This window comes from Filicampus tigris, unplaced genomic scaffold, assembly GCF_054856515.1.
Source record: "Filicampus tigris isolate MCC_2025a unplaced genomic scaffold, RoL_Ftig_1.0 HiC_scaffold_71, whole genome shotgun sequence".
NCBI classification, from domain to species: Eukaryota; Metazoa; Chordata; class Actinopteri; order Syngnathiformes; family Syngnathidae; genus Filicampus; species Filicampus tigris.
Window position 1 is genome coordinate 7588 of NW_028233447.1, and position 25582 is coordinate 33169.

Sequence of the window (25582 nt, forward strand, 5' to 3'; positions counted from 1 at the left end):
TGAGGCTTGGGGATGGCGATCCTCGAAAGATCCACCATGGTTTTGGCTAACCCATTGCGGTCAAATTCGTTGGCGGGGGCATGATAAAACCACCGGGTGGTGTCTAGTGGGGGCCAGTCAAGAAATGTGTCAACACTATCGTTAGAGAAGCGGATTGTGAAATTCTGTTTGGTTCCAAAGAGGAGTCGTGGCATAGAAATACATGGACTTGCAAATTGTGGACCATAGTGGTGTTGTAACTCGGGAGTACGTGCCGCCTTAACGGCCTTCTCCACCCATTCGTAGATTCCTCCGGGTTCGGCAAAAATTGCGTAGTGGTCATGATGCTGCTCCTGCTTCTGGGGGCTGCGATCGAGTCTGACTGCAAGATACTCATCTACGTCTAGCAACAAAACCCACGCGTGCTGACCAAGTTGGTTGCCTTTGCTACTGTCATTGTCGGCGTGATCGTTTCCCAATTGTTCTAGGCAAGCCTGATAGAAGGCCTTCTGTCGGACCCGGTGGACCATCGTAAGTTGCTTGCGTCCCAGAGTACGCAGCTTTTGTCGTTTGTTGAAGAGCTTTTGTCCCATGTAGTCCTCGTCGAGCCAAAGTTGATAACCCAGGGTTTGGTTTGTACCGATGAAGAATGGCGTGGGTATGGGAAATAGGCGTTCGACTGCGTGGATCCACGGCAACGATGATGCGTCGTAGGTTAAAGGTGTAGTGATGATAGGCTAACCACTCCACAAGGCGATGATTGTCGTCCATAACCAACAGGCAGGCCGCCGCCGGCGACATGGGAGAAGGAAAGGTTCTGGAAGTGTTCGGTGGGAGGTAAGAGTATTGGACTTGGTCGCCAAACATCTTGTCGTCTTGGTTGCCCTTGGGAAGAGGTGCGATCCTTCCATTTTCGCTGCTTATCCCGGTCAGACGAGCCACTGTTCTCAGTAGAGCACCACCCCATAGGCCTACTAATGCCAAAAGGGTAACTCTCCATCGCATAAACCATGGATGAACGGTTCTTCTATCCTTGTAGGGTCCACGACCACTACGGCGCATCCTTTACAACACTTAAAGCCTCCTTCAATCACAGAATTCATCAGGTTTTGCGCAGTATCTTGATTCCTGGAGGATGTTTTCATCACTCCATGGGAGTTGGAATCATGTGGGGGAGGGTGTGTGCGACTTTATAACACTCTGCTTGGAGCCCTGCGCGAGAAAACCTCACGGCCGCAAGGAGAATGAATCAAACGTGTGAATCAAGGAGCAAGTAGCTACCAATATTAGACGAGAAGTTTATGGTGCCTCCTAGGCACAAGCAGTCCAAACACCAAACTAGCGAGTGCCCCCAAGACATGTTCGGTCTCATCCAATATGGCTAGAGCATTGTGAACTGTGGTCGCTGTTTCTTCGTCAATAGCACTGTCATCATCGTCGTTTGCTGCTTCTTTCTTGCCTGCAGTACCAATTGTGGCCTCTTCTTGCAAAGCTTTAGGGATCTTTATCCCCCTAAAGGGGCCATAAAGAGGTTCCTTTTGTGTCGTTACCCTAGCCTTCTTCCTCGTCGTCGATGGCGTTGTGTTGACGATGGCCTTTGGTTTGGCGTCTTCGTCAATTTCGGGAAAAGCTGAAACAAGCTTTGCAATGGGGGCGGGGCTCCACCCCTTTTGAGTCATCCCCTGAACAAAGTCGACCTTTTCCGAGGGCGTCAGGCGTATGTCCATTTGAACGAAGAAGTCCAGCATACCCTTCAATTGAAGTTCTCCTTCGGATTCCCTATTCGGAGTTGGAATCATCTCCAGAACTTGGTCTAGGGAGCAGCAGTTGGAATTCCAAGTGCAGTGTCGCTCCTTCAACAGTTTCTTCCAAATCTCGACGAAAACGGGCGTGTAACCGAGACTAGCAAAGCTCGCGGATTCCAACCTCCCCCCCTCGTGCAGCAACGACCCACTATCCTCTCTTGCTGGCCATGATTGCTCCTTCCACAGGAACACTTCCGCCAGTCGGGAGGTTTCCACAACATCCCCGAGTATCCTATCAGGGATGCTGGTTCTAAGAAGATCTTTCAAGGCAGCCAATCCTTCTTCCCCCTCAAGGCCCTTCCACCTAGGGTTCCGGACATTCGCAGAATCAAACGATAAGTGAAAGTCGGCTTTTGCTTCGCTATTCTTGTCTTTCTCCCCCAGATACAATCTTGTTAGGAACTCCCCCCAATCCTTCCCTGACCAGAGTTGGATGAGTGGTGCCATTTGACGTCCAATAGCCTCACAGTCTTCACTTAGATGCCACAGAACGAATTGGGCGGCTTCGAGGGGTGTCCACCGGGAAGCCAAGAGTTCCGATGCATCGTAGCCGCCATTAAACTGATGATGAGATTGTTGCCGAAGGAGGGTCTTGGATTCCTGTTGGCGGAAGAACAACAGCTGAGAATCATTGGCGACGAGGAATCTTGAAGGTAGGCGTCGCGTCCCCAGTAGTTCTTCTGGTTTGCTTTGCATCATGGGTTGGAACCCTCCTACTTGCGTGACCCATGATGGAGAAGTGACCCACCAGGCAGCAGTGAAATAAGCAGATGATGATGCTGCTGCGGCAGTTTTCATAGCATCAGAAGGCAGAAGGTGGGTTGCTTTCTTGTGTAAGGGTTGACAGATTGTTTGTTTGCTCGAGGCAAGGCAACCCACGATTGATTCGTCAAGATGACGTTTGCGCGCCGAGTATTATTGAACCCAAAGTGCCGAACAGACCGACAGCGTACGGACAGATGATATGTCACATGTTGGATGTAGGAATGAATAGACAAAGGATGGAATAGACTTTGGGGCATCTAACACTAAGACACTATCTATGATGAGTGAGTTATCATTAAGGAAGCGAGAGGAGCCTCTGAGGGGATCCTTTTTGTTTCGGCCATTTTAAGAGGCCGGTTTCTTTCCAAGAGGTCTCCAACAGTCCTGCCATCACTGGTGCGATGGCCTTCTGTATGCAGATTTTCATGCCCCAAACGAGCTTCCAATGCTGACTTTGAAGAGCGCTTGTACTAAACAAAACAGAATTATGCCGGTAGAGTCAGGAGCATGTTCGAACACATCGAATCAACACTGGGTGACCAATGGTTGGATAACAACGCTTTCGAGGAGATCAAGACCTACCGCTGGAGGAACGTGGTGCTGCAGTCAGCATTGGAAGGTCGTTGATGTACATGATGTCTATCTCAAGGATGACCGAAGGAATGTTTCACGTTCGTGGCCAAGGGACTATTCGCGTGCAAGCGAGCCCGTCCCGATATCCATCACGTTACTTCATGGCCAACCGTTCGCGTACTTTCCGCCTCTAATGATGCGCAAATAGGGACAGAGCCGCACCGAATTTGGATCTGCTATTGTTGTTCTTGACCATTGTAGCATTGGGTCTGTCAAGGTTCTTGTTTGTTGATGGCTACCAGGACTGCTAGGGTCACTTTCGCAGTCTGTTGCTGTTTGTTGTACTTGAGAGGCCACATACTCTCTCTCTCTCTCTCGTGGAGCTAATACGGCCTTCTTGTAATTGCTGCCTTTCTTCTTCTTATACTCGTGCTAGGTCCTAGGTGTGGAGACTGGCGTTCTATAGCATCGTCTCTAGAGTCTTTGGATAGTTGTCGTTATCTAGAGACGCATCTCTTAGTAACGCCTTCTGCAGTGAGCCATACTTGAGCTTGAGCAGTGTAGGCAGAGCTGCCCACATGACTACACCCCCTCCTAGTGATGTCGGGGCACATGGTCAGATTCAACGGGGGGCTTGGAGTAGATTGGGTATGACTTGACATAGACTGATAATGACCACATGTGCGTATGTTGGGACATCGCAATAGTATCTTTGCGGAACTGAGCTTTTCTACTTTCTGCAACCACGACAAATCTAATTGACGATAGTGCTTAGCGTCGTTGCGTTGCAACTACATGTACTCCCCCACTCGGGAGTACCGTGAACCCTGCTTGCATGTCGTTCCTCCGCTCTCGAGAGTCTCTCACATCAGGTCCAGAGCCACCCTCTCGGGCATCGTAGAAGCTATGGCTATACACCAAGCGGGCAAGTAGCGAGCGGAGCATCCATACAGCCAGTGGCTGTCCCAAACAACTGCGTGGTCCCAATGCAAAAGGCAAGTAGGCCCCACCTGCAATACCAGCGTCGCGGGCCTTCCCCGTTACAAGCCAGCGTTCGGGGCGAAACCCCTCAGGAGAGGTCCAATAGTCCGGCCGATGGTGCAGGCCATATATCCAAATACATGCCACAGCCGTAGCAGGTAGTGTCACAGAGTCTTGATCACCACCAGCACCAGTTTGAGAGGGGTGAATTGAGATATCCTGTGTCAACTTTCGTACCACGAAGGGTGCTACTGGATAGAGTCGCATCGTTTCCTTGACAACAGCATCAAGGTATGTCATTCTTGCAATCATCGCCTTCGAGACAAATGGTGAGGCAGAAGGTTGATTCTCACCATTCGACTCAATTGTTTGTCTGACTTCCTGCGCCAGTTTGTTCTGGATTTCTGGATGTAGGCTCAGCAGGTGGAGCGCCCACGAGAGAGTGGCAGCACTGGTATCTTGTCCGGCAAAGAGCAAAGTGATGGCCTCTTCGAGCAAGTCCTGTGACACAATGGACTGTTCTCCGAACCTTAGTTTCTTCCCGCCTTGGTGGCTGGAGCTCTGCTCCAAGAGCTTCAGTGGCGATCCTGGCAGAGCCATCTCACATGCCAAATGAGCAAATTTTCTTATAGGTCCCATTGTCCTTTCTTCCACTTGGTGCATTTTGGAAAACCAGGAATAGCACCATCTTGGAAGGAGAAACCATATCGACCGCGACTGAGATAGGACTATCATTCTTATACTGGTGACTGATCGTAGGTACTTTTGTAGGAAGGACTCAGAAGAGGCTTGCTGCTCAGCTTTCTTCGGGGGTGATTCAGCCATTCCATGTTTAACCCTATTGGGGATGCCTTGGTGGGTGATGTAACGGAAGATCAATCCTATCGTACAGTTTTGGATCAAAGGGACAATATTGAATGCTCCCCCCCGTTGTTGTGCGATGCCTTCGATGAGTTCGTTCGCTGCTTTGTGAGCGAGTCGCAAGGTCCTTTCTTCTAAAGTTCCATCTCCGAGGATCAGAGCATGCAGCACTGCCGAGCGCTTGGCCTTCCAATCTGAGCCATCAGCCGTAAAGACTCCACGGCCGCAAAAGTTGGAAAAGTGGTTGTAGGCAGGTCGTTTAGTCATGCCTGTTTCCGAGTGAGCGAGAATGGCCTTTGCGGCAAGAGGGTGGGCCACATGAATCACAGCCGTGTTAAAGCCGTAAACGGTTCCATACATTCCCAGCGGTCCTTTCAAGCGCTCCATTCTCGGCAAAATTCTTGTGATGCTGGACGATTTGAGGATCTGTTCGGTGGGCGCTCCATGTGTCGAGGGCGGCACCTCACCTGTGCTCGAGCAGCTCTGTGTGTCGCTCCAAAGCCGAGGTGTCCAAAAGACAGTCGGTAGGCCAGCATTTTCCAGTAGCGATCGCGTTGCCCGTCGCTGCAATAGCACGTAAGCTGTGATCAGCAGCAGCACCACCACAGCAGCACCAAGGGTGCCAGTACATGCCAATACGACTGCCCTTAGTGGCCAGTTTTGTGTCCAAAGTAGCAGCTCCAAGCCAGGCAATGCCGCCATATCTTCGTAAACTGCACTTAATGATAGTTCTTCTTGAAGGTATTGGTTCGAGCTCCGTCGGACGACTCTCCTAGTCCCACCTCGGGGAGCGAGCCGCCATCAACCTCACCTTTTCGCGTCAGTGATATCTTAGCTATGGATCGTTTGTGCGTCTACTGACAGGGCCTTCGTCACACCGCACTTATGGATTTTCGAACCACTCGATATCCAGAGGCCAATGTCGCCTCATGGTCGCTGGATACCTGGCCACAAACCAAGCCGTGTTCAACTCTACTGCGAGGCGAAACACTTGGCTTTGAAAGGAACCAATCAGGTGGTCTGCACGTCGCATTATTTCCAAGGTGCTTAGCAACTGTGTTTCCTTCGTCAGGTTCTGGTCTTCGTTCATGTCCAGCACTAGTGGATCAGCAGGCACCACAAAATTCCAGGTCGGATACCTTTCCTTGTAATTCGATGGAATAGGAATGTCACCCACACCATCAGAGAGTATGTAGATAGTGTTTATTGGTTGGGTTGAAAGGAGGCCATCGTCGCCATCATCTATGGAGTGCAAGTGCAGGCGTTGGATTTGATCGGCAACCTCCATGAATCGACGAAAGCTTTGTGTGAGGGTGGAATTCCGACCATATTTTTCCCATAGGTTCTTCATCGAAAGTTTGCAGGATATCCAGTACATGGCAATGAAAGGGGGGGTGTCGTAGTCGTTCTTGTTACTAGTCCTTGTCCAGCTGGTAGCGCTTCTCGTTGTGTTCGATGCGAGGATCGGAAGCATTGGGTGCCACTGCGTCCAAAGAAAGTGTGCAATCTGGGACCGAATCCAGAGTCTTCCGTTGGACCGTTCCCATCTGCCCACGACATCAATCAGGTAGGAACCTCTTGGGAAGGGCCACGAAGGCATGAAGAGTGACAAGGTTGAGGGATTGTAGTAGTCAGCATGGAAAAGGGCATTGCCCTGTGTGATTGTTTCGTTGCGTATGATTCCAAATGACGCGGGAGAATCTGGCAGAGTGGCCATCACTTCCAAAGAGCTTGCGCTGGAGGGAGCAGCAGGGGTACCCGCTGTTGGGGAGGGAGGCATAGTTGGATGGAACAGTCTCTCCCTTAGGCAGCCTACGCTTTGAAAGGAGTGGCCTAAGGTACCCTTCACAATGCTATCAACACCATGAAACTGTATGGAAAAGCATTGACTTGCGACTCCCGGCATTAGGCTAACCTCGCTGTCTTTCCATTCGACTTTCAGCTTTCTACCCACGGCCATGGCTACCTGAAAGGCTTGGCTGAGCAAGTGAAAGGATCTAGCAAATTGTTCGTAGATGTTGGGACCCATGGGCTCCGGAGGAAAGTCCGAGTAGACCAGCTTTCTTTCCCTGACACCGCCACTGCCACTGTCGCCACCATCCGCGAAGGAAGCAGCAGAAGGAGCCATCGTGTGCCACAGCTGAGATTGAAATTCGCGGCAGTCACCTTCCTGCCGTTGCAACAGCATCTGCAGTGGATTCAATGGTCGATTCATGCCTCTCTCAGCATCTTTATCTTGACTCTTGCTAGTGACGATAGTTCCACGGTGTTGTTGGGCATGTTCCGGGTGGCGAGGCCCAACATCATATTGGAATTGTCCTTTATGTTCCTCCCTCACGGCTCGAGGTGATGTCAAGAATCCCAATAAGAAGAAGCAAACGAAGACTGCAAGGGAAAACGCGGAGGATTTCTTGCCACCGAAAGAAGCAGTCGCAGTGATCCCTTTGGCACCGTTCGACATGGCGGGGGTCTCCCTCGCAGGGCTCTTCTCCGAGCGCATGTGCGATCGAACCTGTGACACCCAGCGTCCGAATTTCCCCTCACCGCAGATATCCGGATGCTCACAACTTCCGTCCGCCAAACGCAGCTACGGGACCCAACACAATTTTCACCTCGTGGCCTCGTGTGGTTCCGGTAACAGAGACCATGTTTCGACGGGTCTTGTGTGACCCTAGGCGAGGTTGTTGGGCCTGTGTCTTCAAGTTTCCTCTCACATAAATAGTTGTGCGCGCAAGGAGAGAAGGAAGGGATTGACCCCAAAACCAAGAAAACACAAGAAAACAATGGCACTTCCTCCCGAGCCATCAACGCTGAGCCCATGGACGCCTGCAAAAATCCAGGAAATAGCAAAGTCGTGGAACTTGTCATCCGCTGATACGCAGAAGCTATTGATTTTTCATTCCAAGACTAAGGACGTGGTCCATGATTGGAACGCCCCAGATGTAGTCCTTGGGTTTGCTTTGGATGGTGGATGGGACTCTGCCGAAGCTCGTTTTCGGAAAATGATTCAGTGGCGCGTAGCTAATGGCATTGACAGCCTCTTGGCCGATTATAAGCCACATCCTCTGCTTTTGGAGAACTCTCCCATTGCCTTTCTCCACGGGCATGACAGCGATGGAGATGCAATTTACCTGGAACGTGGAGGTGCAATTGATGTGAAAGGCCTCTTCAAGAGGTTTTCGAAAGAGCAATTAATGCGACATGCAACATGGTTGCGAGAAGTACAATCGGCAGGAGAATGGTTGGAAGAATACAAGCAACGTCGAGGACGGGAGGTGGTCAACATCACAGTGGTCTATGACTTGGCCGACCTTTCTACCAACCACTTGAGCCCCAGCGTGTTGTCGTTCTTCCAGGAAGTCAACTCCATGACTGAAGACTATTATCCAGGTCCCATTAAGGTAAGAAAACAATGCCAAGAAGAGCTTTTGCAAGAATTCCTGCCCTCTAACAAACCGTGTTCTTCCAAAATCGGGCGTCCTCTGTAGCGAGTCATCATCATCAGGGCACCAACCATCTTCCGTCTAGCCTGGTCAACCATCAAAGGTTTCTTCTCCGAAGCATCTCAAGACAAAATGATCTTCGCCGGCACTGACTACCTGACTGAATTGAGCAAATATATGGACATTAGTGTCCTACCGTCTTGCATCAACCCGGAAGCAGATGGCCAGACGGCCATTGGAATGCCAAAAAGGATGGATGCAGGAATCATCCCTGACCATATTGGTGTCGGCATGGTAGACTGCAGACCCTTCGAATCGGGCATCTCATTAGGAGCTAAGGCTCAAGACAACGAAAGAAATGGCTCGCACAGTAGTTGCTCGAGCACCGAAGAGGAGATGTCTGACGGTGAAATCTCGGAGGAAGAAGCCAATTTGGTCGACATCAGTGGGTTGGCCATCAGCTCCACATGACAGAGAATGCAATGTGCTTGCGTGATGAGAGAACGCAGAGACAAAGCATCATGGTAACAGCTATAAGGAATAACCAATTCTAGAAAACGGATATACTGTCCAATACTGGTTTAGTCCACTAGAGGGTAGGGGATGGCTTGTCCTAGGTTGCAGAAAAGAGGTGGCAACGTGTGAAGAGGGAGGTGCTGCGCCAATTGGAACACAGTGCGACGGTGCAAACCGAAGACAATAGCATGAGCGCTTCCCAACAGCAGCCTCAGGCTCGCTTTTCTTCTCTCGCGTCACCGATGTGTAGGTAGAGAAATGTGAAGGAGGGAGGAGTGGAATCAATGAGTTTGTTTGGGCATGGAGTTGCCCTCCGGGCCGCATGAATGCGAGACGGCAGTTGCAAGTGGGTGCCATGCATGACCTGCAGAGACCTTTAACAACTTCCATCATCGTCGGGCTCAGCAGGGCAATAGAAGGGAGAGTGACAGAGAGGGGTGCAGTGCAATGGCTTGCTAGGTGCACCGGCGAGGTTGATTCAATTTGTATTTCTCGGAACACGAAAGCGCACATCAAGCCCGGGAATCGAGTTGTCTGGCCTCTAGTGCAATAATGTTGGAGCTACCTGTGACTGACGTCATTCCGCCCCCATCTCATCGCGCGGAGAATTGTTCCTGGTGGTGGCACAACAGGTTTGATGAAGGATGAATATCATTGCTCCAGCTCTTTTTCTTTTTCTTTGGTTTTGGCAACGGCCCAGCTCTGTAGAAGCTCTTGCAGCTGGGATAAAGCGGAAACCTCTCCCGACAGGGGGAGTGGGTTTTGGGACAAGCCGTCAACCCTCATCTTGTGTTCCAGATAAATGCGATAGTATCAAGTCTCTCCTGGCGTTCCTAGATTCACAGAAGGCTACTAAGGGGCTTGAAGACGTCCAGATTGGGGTTCATCAAGATACAGGCTTGCGTGGACTATTCACCAAAAGGGCCTTCGGCAAAGGGAAACTAATATGCCAGATTCCGTCGCATTTCGCCCTTGCTTTGTCCGATCCCAACAAGAATGGCGACGATGCACCAACTCTAGCACATGCGGGCGCCAACTTTCTTTCCATGTACGTAGATCACCCGCAAGCGGGAGTTTTCTGGGCTCCCTATCTCAATACGCTACCCCAAGAGGGGGGGGACCATTTTGACGCAACGCCGGATTTTTTTTCAGAGGACACGGTTGAGCTTTTGGAATTTCCTCGTCTCATTCGTCAAGTGAAGGAACGAAAAGATGAAATTTCGAAGTTGGCATCAGAAAGAGAAATCAATGAGAGTCGTCTTCGATATGCCACCTGGTTGGCAAGCTCTCGTGCTTTCCCCATTTCGATTTCGGCAACAACGGAGAATGGTATAAGGTTCGATCGGAGCGACCAAGTCATAAAGAAAGTGGAGGACCACAAGTCAATCAGAATCATGGTTCCGTTCATCGATATGGCCAACCACTCATCTGATCAACCAAATGCCAAGCTCACCTTGGTGGATGCTCATAAAGACGATGCGTGGTTCGCACTGGAGGCTACCAGGCCCATTAAAGCAGGAAAAGAAATCTTGATTTCTTATGGCGGTGGGATCTATTCTTCCTCTGAACTACTGTTGAACTATGGATTTGTTCCAAAGACGAACAAAATTGATTGTTTCATGTTGAAGAAGGGAGGGGAAGATTGTATAAACAAGTTCGAAGAGTGGACGACAACGCTTGACGAAGATAAGGCTATGCTTACCATGACAGAGGGAAACGCTCAAGAAAATACCTCGCTCCGCAAGATTTTGCACTTTCGAATGCGACTGAAAGAAGCAATCACTGAGAGTGCATGAACTGGGTGCAGTCGTAGTCGTACCCCGGGGCGGCAACCTGTCGAGATGTCGATCGAAATCTCCTCTGGGGCAGAGCCACTTGGGGGCCCACTCGAATCCTCTTTCCTGCTTTCTCTCTTTTTCGCCACTTACCTCAGTCTCTTTCCCTCTTCCGGTAACGTCCTCGGAAGAAAACGCAAGATGGGACTGCCAGTATTTGTCCCTACACGGTATCTAGGTATGTGAATTGGACTTTATTCCCCACAACGGGTGTGGAATAAATTTTGGTTCCTTTGCAGCCCTGGACCTGGCAGTTCTAGGGCGTCACGCTCCAGTAGCTTGCTGTAGGCGGGCAGGGTACGCACGACCGACAACTCGGAGTTGGTCGCTGAACTTGTGACCGAAAATGAAGCACCTCGCTACATCTGAGTCACGCGTCGCAAGTGTGTGGCATTACTTAAAGAATCTACGTCTGCCTGCTTGCCTGAACAATTTTCAACGTGCAAGATGCAACAATTGACATTTTTTCAGCCAACTGCTGAAAATACCGATGCACCATGGGCTTCCAACGACGTCGAAAGAGGAGTTGTAGTGCCAAGGCTGGACATCCCAGGCAACCACGAGAGATCAACACAGTGGTGACACCGCCTGCTCCGACCCCTCCTGCCTCTCCTCCTCCACTATCACCGCCAACGCTCAAGTCAAATCCAGTGACGGTGCGGGCGAGGTCCATCTGTAGCTCGTCCAACATGCATCACCTGAACCAGGAACAGGCTTTTCCACCATCAGTAGCTTCTTCCCGTGAGAGGGACCTTCTTGCGGAGCAAGGGGGCGCTGTTGAAAGGACCAGGGGACAGGGAACCGGGGAGAACGACCCATGGTGTGAAGAGAAGTTGCAGGATGCACTTAAACTCTGGAATTGCACGGATACCGAGGCAGAGCGTTTGATGGATCTAAAGGAGAAACTGAAGGACTGTTCGCACCACTTCAAGTACGATCCTCACATCCTCCTCAGATTCATGATGGGTACCGTCGGAAAGGATACCGAACGGCTGTTTCGGGAGATGATCCAGTGGAGGCTTGAAAACAATGTTGACAACATGCTTCTGGAATACAAGCCGCCACAGGTACTGCTAGACTACAATTCCGCTGGAATCTTAAAGGGTCTCGACAGGGAAGGCGACCCAGTCTATCTCGAACGTGGTGGAAACACGGATGCACTGGGATTGCTCATGCGCTTTGGCAAGAAGGAGCTCATGCAGTACGTGGTCTATACCCGAGAACTATGTGCCAGCGGAGCCTGGCTTCAAGAATACGAGCAAAGCCAAGGTCACAAAGTCAAGACCTTGACTGTCGTCTATGACCTTCACGGCTTGAATGCCCGGCATCTAAACCCTGCAGTCCTCGACTTTTTTAGGGAAGTGCAAGTCCTCAACCAAGAGAAATACCCAGGCCCCATCAAGCGAATTATCATCATCGGAGCCCCGGCTATGTTTTGTGTCTGCTGGAATATTGTCAAGCACTTCTTTCCTCAACCTTGTCGTGACAAAATGATATTTGCCGGACAGAAGTACCGCAAGGTCCTAGGAAAGTTCATTGACTTGGAAAACCTGCCGCCATGTATTTGCGAAGAAGGAAGGGGAGAAGCTGCTACGGGCCTCCCTCGAAACATAGAGGGAGGAATCATTCCCAATCATGGACAAGAATTGCGGCATCAAGAGTCACAGTTTCCTCAAAGCAAAACTTCCACAGCGAAGACATCGACCACACCCCATCGCATGTCCAGTCAGGAATCCTTCGAAACAGGATCGTTGACGTCAGCTCCAGAAAGTGAAGTGTGCTTTGGTACCTTACATTAGAAGGAATGGAAGAATTGCGGTTGAATTTTATAGTACCTGCGCAAGAAGTGTTCAGATTCAGTGTCGCATCCACTGCTCGCCGAGGTGCACCGAGGCTGATTCTGATACGATTGGCAACCCATTAGATTAGAGTTGAAACCTTTAGGGCCGTCCGTACCGTCAACAAGGCAACGTAGAGTAACATTTTTCTCTGCAGACGGAAGCAGAGACAGTAGTTTTGGACTTTCTTAGGAAGTGGTTGAGTTCCTTCGCCCTGGTAGCATTGCTACTGTAGGGGTGAGGTCTACCTACAACAGTTTTTTTATCCCTAATTCTTGCTGGCACCGGTGTCTCTCAGTCGCGCTCGATTTTTCTGCTCGCCACAGAGCACAGCAATTGTCAGCCATGCCATCCGCATTGCGCCGCCTTAGCTTCCACCGGCGTCGAAGCTTCAGGGGGCACAAACGACCACTCGCAGCTGAGAATGGGAGTGAACGGTCGAAGTTCCCTATTGAAACTATATCGATTGAGCAACCAGATTTGGTGTCGGTCCTCAACGGGCCCGACACAAGCCCCTCCTCTACATCGAACAAAGGTGCCACCGATTCAGCCTCTTCCGTTTCTTCTTCGGGGCACAGCAGCCAGAGTGACGAGAAAGGCAGCGATCACCTAGATTTGCTCCTGACTCGAATTGGCAAGGGCAAGATCATCCCCCCACCCCCTACAGCCAGCCATTGGCAGGAAGAGGATTTTCTCAAGGTGGTCCACGCATGGGATTTGAATCAAGAGGATATTAACCAATTGAGAGAGCTAGAGGAAAAGTTGTATGACGTAAGCCATTGGAAGAACAGTCCACACGAAGTTGTAAGGTTCCTGAAAGGCACGCAAGGCAGCAAGTCTGCGGAAAGAGCTTTCCGTCGGATGGTTGAGTGGCGGGTTGCCAACAATGTCGACACCATTTTGCAGGATTACACCCCTCCTTCCGAACTTCTGGACTATTTCTCGTCCGCTGTGTTGCACGGCCTGGACAAGGAAGGAGATCCAATCTACTTGTTAAGGGCGGGGGTCTCAGACGCCAGTGGATTGTTGCGTCGTTTCGGTCAGGCTGCTCTGATCAAGCATATGATTTGGCTCCAAGAGCTTTGTGGGCACAGCTCCTGGATCAAAGATTACGAAGCTCGCATGGGGCGTCCTTTTACGCAAGTAACCAGTATATATGATTTGGCAGGGTTAAATGCTCATCATTGGCGCCCTGGAGTGTTGCCATTCTTCGGGCAAATGATGAGAGTCACTCAAGACTGCTACACCGGTCTAATCAAGGTATGATTATCTTTGTGGTTTTGGATAGGGTCAATCAGAAGCGGCACCTTTGTCGCCCATTGGGGTCTCACTCCCCCTCCACTTCTTCCCTTGCGTACATCAGCGTATGGTGATCATTGGTGCCCCTGCTGTTTTCTGTATTGCTTGGGAGATTGCAAAGCATTTTTTCGATCCCCAGGCAGCAACGAAAGTGATATTCACGGGTGCCCATGACTATGAAGAAATACTCAGCAAATATATGGACTTGTGCGTTTTGCCACCAGTTGTCAGCCCCGATCATGGTCGAGGAGATGCAGCTGATGGACCCCCACAGAGCCTTGAAAGAGGGACTCTTCCCTCCCTTGACCGCCGAGGTCAGGTGCACGCGAAAATCTTGCCTACTACTGTCATGTCGTCAACACACACCATGTTTGTTGGGTCTAGTCCCGTCTCCGTTTCCGGAAATTTGCTTGGATCAGGAGTATTCTAACGAGAAACTCTGGATGCCCAATATTTGCGAATGCAGCGTTCGAAAACCTTGGCCGTATGAAGACCGTGTCCACTCTATCTGATGTATTTGCTGTCCCCATGGCAGTTTTTGAAAGTGCCCTTCACCATATCTTGAGGAGGGGTGCAATAATTCCAGTGCTGACCACACGCCCAATTCTCCTGGGCTAAAATAGCTCCTGAAATGCTTTCCCATTTCATGCCGCAAGAAAGTAGTTCCGTTCATGAAGGATCAAGAATGGCGTCAGTGATTGCATGACACATTCATTTGTAAATTCAATGGACTTTTAAGCTAGTTTAGGAATACCTCCTTCGGTTAGTCTATCCGGCTGCGAGAATAAGACAACCCGCCCTGCTGGCTAGATGCAGCCAATGGACTCACTGAGCACACCAGATGATAACCTTGAAGATGGTGCCTAGAGTCAATAACTGAGAACCCACCGGAGTCCAAAGTGTTTGACAAGCTCCTGAATCACCGAGCCCTGTTGGGGCTGGCAAGTTGCTCGCAGCGAACATCCCTGCCCCCCAAACATACTAACGTCCATCCCGTTTACTGTGTAGATAAGCCGACATTCATAGTACGCGTTTCTAGCTTCTGCTTCGTCGAAGGAAGCCAGCGACCGCGCTCGACTTTTGGCTTCCTGACTCCCCCATATGCAGAATCGGCTCAATGCCTTTTCTGTTTCTGCCGTATTTTTCGTGGTGGCTGCTATATTATCCTTGTAGACCATGACTTTCTTGACAAAGGCCCTACGACTTTCCTTCTTTGTTGGTCTGCCGCCACTCCACTTCAAGAACTCCAATCCCCTTAAGCAGAAGAAGTCTGGGTCTTGGCAGCGGGCATCTCCTTTCGCTTGTGCCAGGAAGATTTCTCCAATCTCCGAGCGAAAGTCCAAAAAGTCCTGCTTGCTGAACCATATCGACTCTCGGTCTTCGATAGGATCGGCAGGAGGCAACTCTTGATTTGACTCTGTTGCAAAGCGGACACGTTTCCTGGCATTACTACTTCCATCCCCAGCTACTGCGGCGTTGGCAACTGTAGCGCGCTCTTGTACTGCCTTGCACATCTGGCACGGTCCTGTGGATGCAATGGCGTGTTGGCACTGATCACACGCTGCTGCCAACGACCTGCCCTTTTTAATTCAATGGTGGTGGGAGGGGGAAGGTTCCTTTGCGTCACACAAGGAAGGCAAAGAGAGATGCCCACGGAGGAAGCGGTATTGGTTGGCACGTCCCACCCAGCCCTGCCCCACCATCGATCGACCCGTGCCAGAACTTTAAGGCGTGACTGGGATTTCCATTAAACGGAAGCGCGGATTGTGACCCGCCGGCCACTCCCACATGCCTCGGCTATTCAGGTCAGACGCACACGAGCCTTTTCGGACGCCCGGTGGGCGACCTCTCGTTGCAATGCAAGAATGGAGGTAGCAGCATTGTGGCATCGAGTCGAGGCCCTCGAGAGGAAACGCTTCCACTGCCCTCATGATGACGTGGTCGTGGACGAGCAGATGAGAAGGGCTCGAAGAGCTGTGGAGGAACGCGGTCTCTACAGTGCCACTTGGAAATGGGTGGAGAAGGACTACTATACATGGCCCTTCGCCAAGAGGGCCAAGACGCTGGGCGCTCCCTCCTCTGACTTTCTATGCAAATCGCTCTTGTTAGAGAACCGCAAGGCTCCAAAGGAGGAGAATAAAGACCCAACCAATCCGCGATTCATGTTGATCGTTCTTCAATATGAAGCAACGTTGGACACCAAGAAACTGGTCAGTGCACTTCGAGCCTTGCGACCCCCATCAGAGCGGCTTGATGACAGCGACTTTGACATTCGAGTTGCATCAGAAGAAGACAACAGCCTAGTTACGGGCTACAGAAACAACGCTGTAGTGCCATTTGGCTTACTTTGCAAGGTCCCTGTCGTGCTGAGTACCCCAATTGTCCCGCTACGCTACTTCTGGATGGGGGGAGGACATATACGCTTGAAGCTGAGGTTGACAGTTGCGGATTTTTGCAAGGCTCTCGGCCCGATTGTGGCAGATATTTCTCAACCTCGCTGTCTAGAAAACCGGGAGGAATAGAGAAACGTCATCAATGGAGGACAGAGAAAGCAAAATTCTCGCCGGAGCGGAACCTTGAGCCCCCATTCGATTTGGTGTTATCGTGACGTCAAAGCAAGATCTATTGCAAATCTAGATTGTTCCAAAATCTGCTACTGAAGATAGTCTCGAAGAAACCAGTGCCTGCCATGGATATCATGTTCTACAAACCGTCCGCCCATCTTCCTCCTCTTCGGCTACCACCAACGGGATAGTCTCCTGATTGAAAGCTGAACTGCAACGGATCAAAGTTTTGAAATGTGGTCGTCCCATAGACAACCCACCTTTTCTTGTCGTGTCCCTCATTCATCTCGCCTTCCATCTTGGTACTTTGGTGGTCATGGCGCTGGTCCTTGTCATGGTCCTTTTGCAATGTGCGCGCGCTAGACTCTTCGCCTGCAGGTATACTATCATCATCATCCTCTTGCCATGGACTGACAGCAAAACTCCCAGATGATCGGTCCATCTCAGATAGTGGACCTGCAACGTGCACTGGAAAGTCCATGGGATTGCGCGTTGTTCTTCCAATTTTGTGTGGATCAAACACATACTTTAGTTGCCAAACTTCGTCGAATGTGCCATCTGAATACTTCGTAGGACAGCCTTCATTTGGACCACAACCCAGTGCTTTTGCTGTATCTGGAATTTGTTCGTGCTTCCAAGCGACGACGGTAGATTTTCCGACAAAGATCTTCACTGACTTGCAAACTAGCTCTAGAAATCAGTCAGGACGACATCCAACTTCGGGTCGAAGGATAAACGTCAATGCCGTTAAGTTGAACCTACGAGCTGACAGTTTCTATTTCGCGATAGTTGGACTTTCGTTTTCTGCCTGATTTCTTGTGTGAAATACGTTCTTGTGTCAGAGCAAAGATCTTTGTCGGAACGGGCCAACGGCCGTTGGCGCTGTTGTTGCCGAACAGGTTGGGGAAAAAATAGGATCGTTCGCGACCTATCCATGAGCAGTAGTGAGATCCCTTTTGGTGAGAGACACCATCCACATTCTTTTCGCAGTGCCGTATCAACAAGAGTGTGCTTTCACACCCTGATTGCAGCGAATCCTTTGCGCGTGGAAATGAATTGAGCAGTGCAATGCGGTTGCTTGCTGATGATTGGTAGGATTCTGTGTCTCTAGTTCGATGTTTCATGTGCTTGGACAGGTGTAAGGCATCAACAGTAACTGCAATGGTCAAACCAACCAGACAGGGCAGTAGAAATAACAGGAATCCGACAACACACTTCTGTTGGGTTGTGTGAGAGTGGACAAACAAATCTTCTATGGCAGGGTCGTTCGCAACGAAGCTATCCTTCAGATCGGTGGGTTTAATTTTCTTGTTCCCAACCAACGGAGCTTTTTCGTTGGTCATCCCGTTGACCAAGCCGTTCATGAAGAAGGTTTCTCAAGATTCCTGTATACACATATAGGTAACATGGGGCCTTTGCAGTAGGCGTGATTGCCCTTTGATCAATCCCGCCTAAGATTCGTGACTGAGGGAACGCCAATAATCCCGCATACTCTCGACGGCACCACCTAGAAGATGTCGCTGGTGCGAAAAGTCCGACTGCGAGTGCCGTCGGGCAAAGCTAAACCAGGTCCAGCCATCGGTCAAGCCTTGGGTCCACTGGGATCAATATGGCAGAATTTTGCAAGCAGTTCAACGCGCGAACTGAAGAGGTGTACTCTGAGCATGGCATGCCCTTGACTGTGATCCTGGATGCCTTCAATGACAGATCGTTTACGTTTGTAGTTTACACACCTCCTACTCCCTATTTGATTCGACGAGCTCTGGGTATCCATCACACCAAGGGTCCTGGGGAACCGAATGCATCGCTTTCCCCGTCGGGCTACATTTCGCCGGAGGCCGTGTATGAAATTGCCAAGATCAAGCAAATGGATGAGATGAGAACCCACCTACCCTTGGAGGGAATTGCTCGATCCGTTATCGGGACGGCAAGGAGCATGGGCATCGCTGTTAGAGAAGAAGAAGAAGATACTATGGATGAAGTGAAAGAAGAGGGAGCAGGGGAAGAGAAAGCCTCGTCGTAGCGCAGTTCACCTTTGGTGTTGCCAGGTGAAGAACTTAGACATAGCAGTTTGCTCCTTGATCACACTTCAATAGATAACATTCTTTACAGTACAGTACCCTGGATGTCACAAAGTAGATGACCCCCTCATTAGCTAGCTGTAGAGTGAAAAGGAAAGAAAGGACTGCCAGTGTCCAACCATTACTTGTCAAAAGAGTGGAAACTTGGGCAAATGTTGGTCGCGAACTACAGCTGCCCGTTTGATCCCTTGATAGGCAAGCCATCCTTGAAAGTAGTTCACGGCAAATACTAGAGCCTTTGCAGCAATCTTCTTGTACCATTTCGGTAGTCCAACTCTTTTTCTCCCTTTGCGCCTCCAACGATTGACTCCTATTGTCCCATCTTCTTTACCGTCGTCTTCTCCATCCGAGTCATCCTGTAGTCCCAATAGCTCTTGATAATCTTCAGTGGCTTTCAGCATATCTGACAAGAGTCCCTCCATCGAAGGTATGTAGTCAAAGGCGGCGTCTCGAAGCGCACCTCCTGGACGACACTCGGTCGGGATTAACTCTTGGGGCGGCTTCTCTGAATGTATTGGCCACATCTGCAGCGCTTTCCTTGAACTGCTCTTGATAGTCCTCCCTACTCTGCATTCCTCCATTGCCCATACTTGGGGGGGAGGAGGGCAAGGTTTCTTGCAACCTAGCTTCGTATTGTTTGCCACACTGCTCACGGAGAAACTCCAGCTGTTGCAAGAACAACTGCTGGAGAGGCTGTAGAATATCATGCCAGAGAAGTTGATTGGTTTGATATTCGAAGGAGTCTTCTCCTTCGTCTTCTTCTGCAATCAAAAGACCATCATCTCGCAACAACAATTGCTGAATTTCACTGTGGAATCTGTGAATAATGTTATCGGCTTGGCGGCAAAAATGCTGCGAAGTGACGGTGGGCTTTCTCAAAGATGAAGTATTGGTTTCTGAACCTTCGTCGTCTTCAGAAAAGCCTAACCAGAGTTGTTCTAATTGCAACTCCAGCTGTCGGATCTCTTCCTTTGCTACGCAAAGCAATGGCACTAGCATATCATCAAATCCTTCGTGTTTCTCGCCTTGAGCCTCTCCCATAAGCTGGTCGGACATGGAGGATGGTTCCTTCTCTGTTTCTGTTTTCGCACGCAAGTTACTATCCATGCCCTTTCGATCCCAAGCCTGACTAAGTAGGTGAGACAGTGTGAGTAAGTCCATGTCCCGTGAGGTGGTCTTTTCCGGCACTTGTGCCAACTCCTCTAGTACACCATTCCATACTTTAACGAGGCCTTGATCAGCTTCCTTCGGATCATCTAGACTGAGGATATCAAATCCTGAAACAAGCCAGGGGAAAGATCAACGAGATCCTTCATGATCAACCTCTCTTTGGCTACGTCAAGAAGCAAGTCCTTCGCATCTTCGGCATGCTTTCTCAAACCACCTTTGGTGGACGACACTAACAAGATTATCAGGGAAGAGATCATCCCATTATCGGCGCGATGACGAAGTCCTTCTAGCAGCCGTGCGGTGCAATCAGGCGAGATGGTACAGTCGTTGGTGCTGTCCTCGGCATTTTCACGCCCCTCGTTGACACCAATAACCAGCACTAATATATCGCTCACTCTGCTCAGGATTTTCAGAGCTTCAGCGTCATGGTTTCCTCCAACAGACGGCAATTGCGGTTCCAGTGGTACGGGAGAGTAGGATTGATTGTGGCCTCTGGCTTGAAGCACGACAAGACTGGGCAGATCGTTTGCTAGCGAGGACTCCCAGCCCACCAGGTGGACCCCTACAGCTATGTAGAATGGATCATGGTGATCCCGGTTGGCCTTAAGTTCTCCTCCTCCTCTGACCGAAAGGAAGGCGGCTGGTTCTGGACGGAAAGGTCTCCTAAGCGGGAGAAATGGCAAGGTGTTGCTGCTTCGAGGCGACGTCGTCAGCATCACCAGAAGCAACAGCTTCTCGACTCCAAGGTGACCAAGAAGGCATGGACGACAACGTTTCCCGATGTTGCTAGTGGAAGTCAACGCCAACCGGCGCGACGTCATCATTGGCGCCCACCGCCTTGTCGAACTGATGAAGTCTTGCTGAGGGCGACTGTGCATCTTATCTGACAACGCAGACCGCGACTGAAACTGTGACTGTGCGTGCAATTCAACGGGAAGACTGAAGACTAGATACAATAGCATGCCTACCCTAGACCCGTAGACCCGAAGTGGGGGGGTTAGCTCAGATTCGTGGAATGAACCTTTCAAAATGGCTTCGAGCATTTTGAATGTTCAAGAGTGTTGCAGCGGTGTGGACGTGAGGATTGGAAACAATAACCATAATGTAGGTATTGGCAGTGAAGGCATCAATGTAGGCTGAGAAGCGAGAGTTTCGCACTTCCATTCCTTGAAACTGTGACTGAGCCTTTCCACACGACAACTTGAACTGTTTGACAATGTTGGATATCTTCAAGAGGGATTCAATCACGAGGAGGTTTCAAAGTAGCAAGAAAAGGGATAGTGACGACGGGAATGAGCAACTGACAAGCATCCTCAAGCACATTGCAAAGAAACGTTCGGCTATTGTCAAACACACACACACACACACACGACGCACCTTTTCAAAGCGATGAGCATCATAGTGTGGAGTTCTGCCGATATGACGAGGAGTTTCTTCTATATTTCCCGATTCAACGTCTGTGGGTACAATCAGCTCTCCAGCTGATCCGTCAGTCCCAGAATTCTCTGCAGCTCCCTCCTGAGCTCTTGAGCTTGCCTCCACTGCTGACAATGCCGTTGCTTCCACCCTGCTGGTTGGAACTTCGATAGTATCTGTTGGTGGTGAGGGTGACGTGACTGTATCCGATGATTGCGAGCCTGCCGAGGCAGCCACCAATGGATCTCCCACAACCGCCGAGGATTCGCAAGAGTATTGCGCGTGACTGATTACCAAGAAGGTCGCTCTCTCAAAGAGAACGACTTCGTCCGCATCACACATACGACAGAAATTGTTTAAATGTGTCTCCAGCAATCGGATGTTGGGAATGAGATTAGTGACAATTTCTGACCATGCCTTGTACAAAGATTCGTCCCATATGGAGGACGGATAGCACTTAAAGTTTTCAACTCCACAACTGACACAACTCTCGGCAACCAACTGCTTCCTCTCTTCAAATATTGAATCTCGCTCTTCTTCCGCTACAAGATCCATCTTGTGTACCAACACAAAGATTCTAGCATCGGGGGAGTTTTCCTCGATGGCCTCTAGCACTCCGCAGAAATGATCAAAATCTTTTTCGGGGCTCTCGGAGCTGATATCAAAGACATAGATAAGCAATTCAACAGCCCTGAATATTGTCTCTCTGTCCCGCTCGAAGTAGCTCTCATAGAAAGCGTCTTGACCACCGCAATCCCACAAGTTCAACACTGAGTGAAATGTGTAATACAAACAGCGTTGGATCCTTAGATCAGTTGTCTCTCCGGCTCTGTTTTCTCTCTCGATTAATCACCTCGTTATTTGTGCTCACCTAGATCACCGAGAAAACGAACGTGGTGATGTTCTACGTCCAGGGTCGGACTCAGCCTTGTGGTGTCTCGCGCCAAGTAGTTGGCGAAGATGATTGATCGCATGCTGGTTTTTCCACTGTGGGCCTTTCCCATGAGTAGCACCTTCTTCTTTGCCATCTTGACGGAGTGATTGCTGTTCCCTAATTTGGCTAGCTATTACAGCAGTTACTCCCTGCTGCAAGGTGACAACTTTTATACTGCGTACGGTGCGGCTAGTTCAAACTCTATAGAAAAGGGAATGAGAGGTAAGACGCACATGGGCGCGACCCACAGTTACCGCCGCCACCTGGCAACTCTGACTGGGTAAGTTCCTTCTTCCCCACTAATCTTGTGCCCGTCAAAGTTAATTGCTCGAATCCGTGCAAGGTCAAATTGGAAGTCACCATCTTGTCCATCCATGAGTGTGAAACCAATATGCTGCACCTCAATGTTGTTGTCTAGTACACGCTGCGCCTCGCGCAGCCGCCCATTTGCTGTGAGCAGAAATCGATCGAAAGGGAGGATCAGGCGTTCAAAGCCGCCACCGGTTTCGGGGCAAATCTGTGACTTGTCTGGATATGTTGGGGGTATATTGATAAACCCTTTGTATAAATCACCAGGGAAAAAGGATGTAACCTTTAAATTGACGGTATAGGCCCTGCCATCTGACCGACAGGCTATTTCCAAAGCATTGTAGAACCCCCGCAGATTGGCTCCATCGTAAGGGTACTGGTTGGTTCGTATGCTACAGAAGCCCGACCGTATAGCGTCGGAAGTAAGCCCCAGCGTAGTGTCTATTCTTCCCGTCCACCGGAGAAATGGAGTAAAGTACACGTCCTCCTCCTCATTGCTATCAGCTGTTTCGCCACTGGCGTCGGTATCGTCCAAATCCTCTTCTTCCAAGTCTCGAAATACGTCTCGAAGCCCCTCCCCGGTCATCCATCTCTTGTAGTCGGCACTCGTCCGGATCATATCAATCTTCCCTCTAGAATAACCACCGATCACCCCGTCGTCTGATATCCTCCATCCTTCCTTCGGTCCTTGCTCAGCCATTGCAGCATCAACTGCATCGTCGTGCCGTGACAAGTTGTAGAGGTTAATGGGGGAAACTTTGGATGCCAACGGTTCAAAATTTTTCCTAAACATTTCCTCTCGAAACTTCCTGTACAGTCGAAGAGAGCCTCCGTCCTTTCCACCTCCTCGGATCCACCTAAGCATCTTGTACGTGTCTTCTTGGTGGAAGATTTCAACCGATGGGTCACCTCTCTATCGTTCTAGCGTTTGCCGGATACTAACAACTAGGAAACCAGAAATCGTAGCTCAACTATTGGACACTCCCGTCGGCAGTGTCATAGTCCTTCCTATTCAATAGCCTTCCTTGAAAGGTGTTTCGTTTGTCTGTGTATTTGCGTGTGTGTGATTTTATAGTCGTGATCCTTAGCTCTTGGCGTTCAACTGGATGGAGCGCTCAAAGGGTTGCGATAGCTTGGTTCGATCTTGATCAGCAAACCACACAACCCGCGTTGCTGGCCAACGGATCAACGCTATGTGTGCGTCCAAGAGACGCACACAATACGTTCCATTGGCCCCCTCAGTCATTGCGAAGAGTAGGCACCACGCTCAAAGGAGGTCATTGTCTACATTGCTTGTGATCCAACATGAAGCTTGAAGTGGTCGCGGCGCTGTTCGGCCTGATGACCCACCTATCTGCTGCTATTGAACTCACATCCGAAAACTATGATTATGAAACGGAAGGGAAATCAGTCCTCATCAAATTTTATGCACCTTGGTGGGTTGGATTGGGTGGACAATTGCCAGTTACTTGCTTGGCTGCTGCATTCTACGCAGTCATGTACCTTAATGATTCTCTTTGCTTTCCTTTCATTCGGATGATCAGGTGTGGACACTGCAAGAAGCTAAAGCCTGATTGGGATGTCTTGATGGAAGAGTTTAAGGATTCCAAGACCCAATTGGTGGCTGAGGTCGACTGCACCAGTGAGAGCGGGAAACCCCTTTGCCAAGCCAACAATGTTCGAGGCTATCCGACTCTTAAGTGGGGAGATCCAGCGCTCTTGGAAGACTATTCTGGACTACGCGATCTCGAGACTCTAAGGACATTTGCCAATGAAAGTTTGAAACCGTTGTGTTCACCCACACACATGCAACTCTGTGACAGCGCTCACCAAAAAGAAATCCAGAAATATCTAAAGATGGGAATTCAAAAATTGGAAAAAGAAATTAATAAAGAACAGGGCAAGGTAGAAAAGGCAGAGTCTGATTTTAAAGCCAAGACGGAAGCATTGCAAAAACAATTCAGAGACTTGAAAACTTCAAAGGAAGAGAAGATTTCCTCCATCCGAGCCAATGGTCTTGCTTTGATGGAAAAATGTATGATTTCATTGAAGAAGTCGCAGCATGATGAGCTTTAAAGGTAAAAAAAAGAGCGATAGACAAGACATGGGGAGGAACCAGTTGCTGCCATGAGCCCTATGATTTTGAAAGATGACGAAGCATACCCAGCCACGGTAGCTGGAGGATTCCCTCTCTAGACAGTGGTAGAAAAATTTCTATATAAATGTTGCAGTAGCTTGTACACCATGGCTACACCAATGCATTCCATGGCGCTACGCCGCTTTCAACAAGAAATAAAATTCGACCCCACGTCTTCAACTATGGGTGGTGCTGTTGGTGGGGGAACGAAAGCCACTGACTCTCCAGTAGCTCTTAACGGTGACAATGACCTGAACCGAGTACCGTTAGAGTTATCCATCGCTGCTGGAGTCGAGGAGGCAGCAGTTGCATTCAGCACGTGACGATATCTCCAGGCATACTGGCAGGCAAGGTCTTCGATGGGGCCAAGATTGTCATCTACAATTGCGTTGAACTCTTTCATGAATTTCAACGCCGCTCCAGAGTACCAGTGCTTGAAGAAGACTTTGGGGTTTGCAAAGTCCCAAGGGGCACCGTCGCTTTCCGCGGCAAGCTTAGTGAAAGGCTCGGGATCTTCCATGTGTTGCGTCTCATCGTTGTACTGGACCCTCAAAAACTTCTCTCCAAAACTTCGTTCGACAATCATCCAATGCTCGGACGGATCTTTATGTCCTCGTCTAAGGTAGATTGTGCTTTCGTGATGTCTGCGATCAATTTTGTTCATCGCTGTCAGGCGGAAGAGGGAGTTGTCGATAATGTGAAGAACTGTTACGGTTCCATCACAATGAGGCATGCGCAGAGCTTCGTCGGCGTCCTCTGGCTTGGACACGGGAATGCCATTCACTGCCAAGACAATGTCACCCTCCTTCACATATTGGTTATCTGCAAACGGTCCCTGCTTGAATATTCTCGAGACTCTGACCAACGATCTTCCTCTAGTACTTGCAAAATTAATGCCAGGGTGATGTTTCCAAAACGGTGCCGCCACTATCTGAAGTAAGGAGCCTCCCTCGTTGCCCATGCTGTGCTGCTCGCAAACAAGGAATTTGAGGTTCTTCTTATTCGCAATGAGTGAAGCTGCTAAGGCAACGCTATGGAGGTCGGGGTTGCCATCGATGGCCAACAGCCGTTGTCCT

At 49.9% G+C, this 25582-nt stretch overlaps 4 protein-coding genes across 4 annotated transcripts; 3 read left to right on the forward strand and 1 right to left on the reverse strand.

Moving 5' to 3' along the window:
* Positions 1–7966: 7966 nt before the first annotated feature.
* Positions 7967–8878, forward strand: LOC147125522 (protein real-time-like). Its single transcript, XM_086023281.1, has 2 exons — positions 7967–8365; positions 8453–8878. Exons 1-2 carry the CDS (start codon positions 7967–7969, stop codon positions 8876–8878), a joined length of 825 nt encoding a protein of 274 aa, XP_085879407.1.
* A 6882-nt stretch (positions 8879–15760) lies between these two features.
* On the forward strand, positions 15761–16417 carry LOC147125523 (multi-aminoacyl-tRNA synthetase complex-associated protein 3-like). The gene has a single exon (XM_086023282.1). The coding sequence runs from the start codon at positions 15761–15763 to the stop codon at positions 16415–16417; it is 657 nt and encodes a 218-aa protein (XP_085879408.1).
* A 1556-nt stretch (positions 16418–17973) lies between these two features.
* Positions 17974–18482, forward strand: LOC147125524 (uncharacterized). The gene is made up of 2 exons (XM_086023283.1): positions 17974–18052; positions 18184–18482. Exons 1-2 carry the CDS (start codon positions 17974–17976, stop codon positions 18480–18482), a joined length of 378 nt encoding a protein of 125 aa, XP_085879409.1.
* Positions 18483–20712: 2230 nt separating this feature from the next.
* LOC147125525 (ras-related GTP-binding protein A-like) lies at positions 20713–22154 on the reverse strand. Its single transcript, XM_086023284.1, has 4 exons — positions 21998–22154; positions 21392–21896; positions 21088–21118; positions 20713–20937 (listed from the first exon to the last, which is right to left on the reverse strand). Exons 1-4 carry the CDS (start codon positions 22152–22154, stop codon positions 20713–20715), a joined length of 918 nt encoding a protein of 305 aa, XP_085879410.1.
* Between the last annotated feature and the right edge of the window lie 3428 nt (positions 22155–25582).

Bases quoted from the DNA above. Each gene is read 5' to 3' on its own strand.
- LOC147125524 (XM_086023283.1), top strand. From the start codon at position 17,974: ATGTCGCTGGTGCGAAAAGTCCGACTGCGAGTGCCGTCGGGCAAAGCT. The intron at 18,053-18,183 runs GTCCACTGGGAT...TTACGTTTGTAG, and splicing joins AGCCATCGGTCAAGCCTTGG to TTTACACACCTCCTACTCCC.
- LOC147125522 (XM_086023281.1), top strand. From the start codon at position 7,967: ATGATTCAGTGGCGCGTAGCTAATGGCATTGACAGCCTCTTGGCCGAT. The intron at 8,366-8,452 runs GTAAGAAAACAA...CGTCCTCTGTAG, and splicing joins ATTATCCAGGTCCCATTAAG to CGAGTCATCATCATCAGGGC.
- LOC147125525 (XM_086023284.1), bottom strand. From the start codon at position 22,154: ATGGCAAAGAAGAAGGTGCTACTCATGGGAAAGGCCCACAGTGGAAAA. The intron at 21,119-21,391 runs ATCCTCGGCGGT...TATCGGCAGAAC, and splicing joins CACGCGCAATACTCTTGCGA to TCCACACTATGATGCTCATC. The intron at 20,938-21,087 runs GTGCGTCGTGTG...TCCCTCTTGAAG, and splicing joins ATGCTCATCGCTTTGAAAAG to ATATCCAACATTGTCAAACA.
- LOC147125523 (XM_086023282.1), top strand. From the start codon at position 15,761: ATGGAGGTAGCAGCATTGTGGCATCGAGTCGAGGCCCTCGAGAGGAAA.